At 37.9% G+C, this 5,481-nt stretch overlaps 1 protein-coding gene across 2 annotated transcripts; it reads left to right on the top strand.

Moving 5' to 3' along the window:
* LOC133395654 (probable thiopurine S-methyltransferase) lies at window positions 1-4,488 on the top strand. Of its 2 annotated transcripts, XM_061664752.1 has the most exons (9): window positions 1-91; window positions 704-827; window positions 2,358-2,450; window positions 2,661-2,793; window positions 3,405-3,457; window positions 3,528-3,602; window positions 3,844-3,929; window positions 4,137-4,181; window positions 4,288-4,488. In XM_061664752.1, the coding sequence occupies exons 1-9, from the start codon at window positions 1-3 to the stop codon at window positions 4,404-4,406; spliced, it is 819 nt and encodes a 272-aa protein (XP_061520736.1). In that variant the 3' UTR covers window positions 4,407-4,488. The 2 variants fall into 2 exon arrangements, with proteins under 2 accessions (XP_061520736.1, XP_061520737.1); XM_061664753.1 differs by lacking the exons at window positions 3,405-3,457; window positions 3,528-3,602; window positions 3,844-3,929; window positions 4,137-4,181; window positions 4,288-4,488 and adding an exon at window positions 3,001-3,398.
* Window positions 4,489-5,481: the final 993 nt, after the last annotated feature.

Below are 5,481 nucleotides of genomic sequence, written 5' to 3' on the forward strand. Positions count from 1 at the left end.
ATGACGGTCAACACGAACACACTTGCTGAACAAATTTATTTAGAGCTGTATACTTCAAAAAATAACACGCTCTCTTTGATTCCGTTATCAGGTAAGTGTATACAGTGTAATTGTAAAACTACAACTGTAATACCATCCATCTGACAGGAAAGCCTATTATTAGTGTTTCAGATTGTTCTTGACTCGTTTTAAACGTTTCAGGTTTAAAAAAAATAAATAAATAAAAAATAGGAGTTGTGGATTATTGACGACACGTCTCAGATTTCGAAATTTCGACCTCTAAATCTGATCAGATGTCAGAAAATATGAAGCTTCTTTTTTAGACGTTTTCGCCACAACCAGACTTTTAGCGTCATTGGTAAAAGTTGTTTTACCAACTCATTGCAAGGTGGTAGTTGCTGCTAAGTAAGCGTTTTCCAATTGCATTTTTCTAAACATGCATTAATGGTGTAGCTGTTGATCCCTGCTAGTGTTAATATTGAGTGATAATGAGTATTTATTTCAAATGGCAGAAAATATCAAGCATTGTTTTGTCAGAAGGGTTTTCCATGTCCTAAATCACACTTTGTGGGGATGAAATTTGGATGACATTTTTGATACAGCTCTTGTATTCTCAGTCAGATAGTGCAGTGTGCCCAATGATGTGGCTGGTGAGTGTATGGACAGTTGGACAGCTGTTCTCATCTTGCTCTCTTTCACACAGATCGACTGCAATCAAACATGAGCAGCGTGCTGAAAACTCAGGAAGATCGGGTTGTTGAGCTCAATGAATGGGAGCAACGCTGGGAGGAAAACAAAATCGGCTTTCATCAGCCACAAGTACACCGGTAAAGACTACATACAGTGGGTACGGAAAGTATTCAGACCCCTTTAAAATTTTCACTCTTTGTTATATTGATGCCATTTGCTAAAATCATTTAAGTTCATTTTTTAACTCTTTAAAGGTCAGATGACAAAGATGTTATGGGGTCAAATAAAATTCATATTTGCATTGTTTATTTGTTATGTAATACATGCACGTAAATTCCAGCAAGTTTTCAACCATAGTTTAGCTAAAAATGAGGTTTTTATGATCCATATTGAGCCCTCCCCGAACATATCCGAAGCTCAAGACACACTACATACTATACGCAACGGCGAGCAACGTGTTGGAATATGAGGAGGATTTCGACGTACAGGAGCACCCGACCTAACATCGTCAAAGCGTACACGCTTGAGCCGATCAGACATGGACGACGACGAGCAGCCGAGTAGCAGCTGTGCAACAGAACGAGAGAGAGGACACTGGCTCCATGTGTCAGGGTTCAGGTTGCAAATTGGACCCAGATGCAGAGAGGACAGGGAGGTGAGTTTGTGAACAAAAGATTATTGCACCTTGGAAGCGAACAAAGGAACTCTGAGAATTGGCAGGGTTCCAACGAGGACCGGTCTGGCAGGTTAGGAGTCTGATTTGTCGGTGGCCCACAAGGGGTGAGCACTGGTTTGCAGGGAGCAAGGGCAGATGGCAGACTGGGGACAAAGAACAAGAATGAGGTAGAAATAAACTCATGAGGTCGTCGGGAAGCAAAAAAAATAGCTCAGCCACAGTGATCTTTGGGTTCTTCTTTACCTCTCTCACTAAGGCTCTTCTCACCCGATTGCTCAGTTTGGCCGGACGGCCAGCTCTAGGAAGGGTTCTGCTTGTCCCAAACGTCTTCCAGTTCAGGATTATGTGCTCTTAGGAACCTTAAGTACAGCAGAACCTTTTTTGTAACCTTGGCCAGATCTGTGCCTTGTCACAATTCTGCCTCTGAGCTCTTCAGGCAGTTCCTTTGACCTCATGATTCTCATTTGCTCTGACATGCACTGTGAGCTGAAAGGTCTTATATAGACAGGGGTGTGGCTTTTCTCATCAAGTCCAATTGGTATAATCAAACACAGCTGGACTCCAATGAAGGTGTTGAACCATTTCAAGGATGATCTGAAGAAATGGACAGCACCCGGGTGAAGTATATGAGCCACAGCAAAGGGTCTGAATACTTATGGCTGTGTGACATTTCAGTTTTTCTCTTTTAATAAACCTGCAAACCCTTCAACAATTCTGTTTTTTTCTGTCAAAATGGGATGCTGTCTGTACATTAATGAGGGGAAAAAAATAACTTAAATGATCTTAGCAAATGGCTGCAATATAACAAAGAGTTAAAAAAATTAAGGGGGTCTGAATACTTTCCGTACCCACTGTACATACTTTATTTTTGGAATCACTGTTTACAAGAGTGACTAACAGCTAAGGACAAACATTACATCTTGTTGATTTGCATCAAATGAGTAATTGGAATTGTAAGATTTCCCAAAATAAGTATTTTTATTTTTTGCAGGATGCTGGAGAGTAAATTGGACAAAGTTTTGGCTGGGCGGAAAGAAGTTCGCTTTTTCTTTCCTCTCTGTGGGAAAGCTGTGGATATGAAATGGTAAATAAAATTGAATTACAAAACCATATGTTGAGTCATTCGTGAGCAAACCTGCTGTTAAGTTCTGTACATTTGTTTAAGTATATTTTTGTAAGAAACATAGCACAACCATGTGAAATTGTTCCTTCAAGCACAGTTTTTGAATGGCGTTTACCCAGATAATAAAATGTCGTTGCGATGATCTTTATAATTTTTCTATGTGTATTCCAGGCTAGCAGACATGGGGCATTCAGTGGTTGGAGTGGAGATATCTGAAATAGCCATTCAACAGTTCTTTGTGGAGAACAACCTGAGCTACAGCGAGGAGCCCGTTTTGGGTTTACCTGGAGCAAAGATCTTCAAGGTAGGTCAATTTTAGGTGTCTGAATTTATAAATTGGTCACATGGCATTTTAATGTATGGTATTGTATGAGCACGGTCCTTTTGCCTGTTCCCTAAATTTTGACTTTCTAAGATAAACATAGACATTTGTGTCAATTATACTGTACAACACATGTCAAGTCTACAAAATGTTTTTGTCTTTTGTTTGTATGTTTATACCTGTTTTCAGCCAAGGCTGGTTAAAAAAAAAAAAAAAAAAAAAAAAGCACAGCACCAAGGGGACCAAAACACAGATGCCCACAAGGAAGACCAGCCCACTACCTGGCCAGTCATGTGTGGGATAAGCAGTCATGTGTTTGGCTTTCATTTTGGGTCTTTTTGTAGTAAATATAGTAAATACAGTGTTAAATGGATCACAAATGGGGATTTGAGTGATTCACAGGTAAGCAAAAGGATGTGGCCACGTGATCACATTTATACTGTTCCAGAGTAATGGGCATGAGAAGAGCTGTGAATGAAATTGTGCAGTCATCATTCCAAATGCTCACCAAAACATGTCAATACTAGCATGTACTGTACAATGTATTAACTGTATAGTGCTTGTATTCTACTCACTCACACGTGATTCCACAGAACTCAGAGAAAAACATCTCCTTGTACAACTGTGATCTGTACAGCTTCGCCAGGTTAGTAAACTGTGCATATTTGCAAATGTTGGAAACAACATTTTGAAGCCCCCTCCCCTGTCTTTGACAGTTCAATTGCAGGTCAGTTTGGGGCTATTTGGGACAGAGGATCTCTTGTGGCCATCAACCCAAGAGACAGAGAAAAGTAAGACCCTCAAAATTCGGATTAAAAGATCGACTACAAGTCTTTATCATTACATACTGCATATTATATATATATATATATATAATCAACATTATACCTCTCACTTTGCACTCAGAACTGTGCCCATACAGTATGTGTTCACAACCCACATATTTTCCAATATAATATGGATAATAAAAACGTTTTTGGCAATATAAAGTCATGATGTTCAAGTCATTCTATAATATCACCGATTCCACAGATATGCTTCTCTCATCATTTCTTTGATGGCCAATGACTGCAGATACCTTTTGTCCACGTTGATGTACAATCCTGAACTTTATAAAGGTAGCTTTTCATTCAGTCTAAAACTTGAAGCATCTTTGCTAAAAAAAAATTGAATTATTTCCAGCCCTACTTTTATGTGTCAAAAAATGAAAAAAACAAAAACAATTCTAAAAATTAGTAACTAATTCTAATTAGTAAAACATAGAATTGATGTTTGTTAGAGTTGGTATTGATGCAACCGAATAAATATTCCTAACGTACTTTCAGGCCCCCCCTTTGTTGTGCCTGGTGAGCAAGTATATGCCCTGTTTGGTGAGTTAGGAATGGACTCCCTTTTATATTTTTAAGCATGGGTATTTCTTCTTTGTATTAACAATAGTTAATGAAATGATTTAAAAGTGTTATTTCCTTTTTACAGGAGAAAGGTACAACGTAGAACAGCTCCTATCAGAGAATGTCACAGAAGACAAACACCGGGCTCGGGGCATAGACAACCTGATTGAGCAACTGTACCTCATCACTCCAAAGATTAATTGAAAGCAGATAATACTTGATAAATAAGCATCTTTTTGAGAACTATGATTGCTGAATTTATGAATAAAATACTTGCTTGGTCATACATTGTTTTTCATGGCAATCAAAAGGGTCGTTTTAGCAGAGAATGGCGCATGTTATCATGTTGGGACTGTTGAATTCTTAAATGTAAAACGTTCGAACGTTCCATTGCAGATGAGTACACTGCCTTCTCGTGGCTGGGATTGGAATAACGTTTAATTGGGAAGTAAAGAAGACCCAAACGACTTCAAGTATCTCGATTTTATGTTGAGTTATTGCTAAACTAATATAACTGAATAGCTCTCCCGTAGAAGAAGAAAAATTAAGAGAAAAGAGGACAAGTGCATGGCTTTTGTTTTAAAGGATCTTCAACTAAAATCAGAATGAATCAAATGTAGTTATTACATGTACATCTGAAGTAAACGGGCATTTAATCAAATGATTTTGAATAATTTTGTGTAGTCGGGGTATGCTGCATTATTCTCCTGAGATTGGCTGACATCTACCTTTTGAACCGTAGATGGCGCCAGAGCTCAGGAAAGCCTGAGTTGCGCCCATCTGGATAAAGCCTCACTGTTACAGAAACAAGGTTTCACATCACCTTTGCTGATGTTAAACGTCACTATTTCTGTCTTATACATTAGAAATATCAAAATGTAAATCGGGAAGGATTATTTTCCATCTCTGTTAAACATACAGTAATTTAACCCTTTTACATGGCACTAGTTGAAATCGGTGACCGGCATGCATTTGGTATTCAGCCGACTTAATCCACCTGTTAATACCACCACAATCACATCACAAAATAGAAACCATAAATATTATACAAAAACGCAATAAAAGACCAACTGTGCCATATATGTCATCTGGATTAGTTCAGAATCAATATGGACAGTATTTGACATGACAAAACACACATATATATATATATATATATATATATATATATATATATATGATTGAATATTGGATTGGCGGATGTGTATCATGAACTTAGAATTTTATGACATAAAATTCTAAGTTAGAATTCTAAAATTCTACTTAGAATTTTATGACA

Source organism: Phycodurus eques, chromosome 20, assembly GCF_024500275.1.
Source record: "Phycodurus eques isolate BA_2022a chromosome 20, UOR_Pequ_1.1, whole genome shotgun sequence".
Lineage (NCBI taxonomy): Eukaryota > Metazoa > Chordata > Actinopteri > Syngnathiformes > Syngnathidae > Phycodurus > Phycodurus eques.

Excerpts from the sequence above, each read along its gene's own strand:
- LOC133395654 (XM_061664752.1), top strand. The coding sequence starts at position 1 with ATGACGGTCAACACGAACACACTTGCTGAACAAATTTATTTAGAGCTG. Across the intron at positions 2,451-2,660 it reads AAAGCTGTGGATATGAAATG|GCTAGCAGACATGGGGCATT; the intron begins GTAAATAAAATT and ends TGTGTATTCCAG. Across the intron at positions 4,182-4,287 it reads GCAAGTATATGCCCTGTTTG|GAGAAAGGTACAACGTAGAA; the intron begins GTGAGTTAGGAA and ends TCCTTTTTACAG.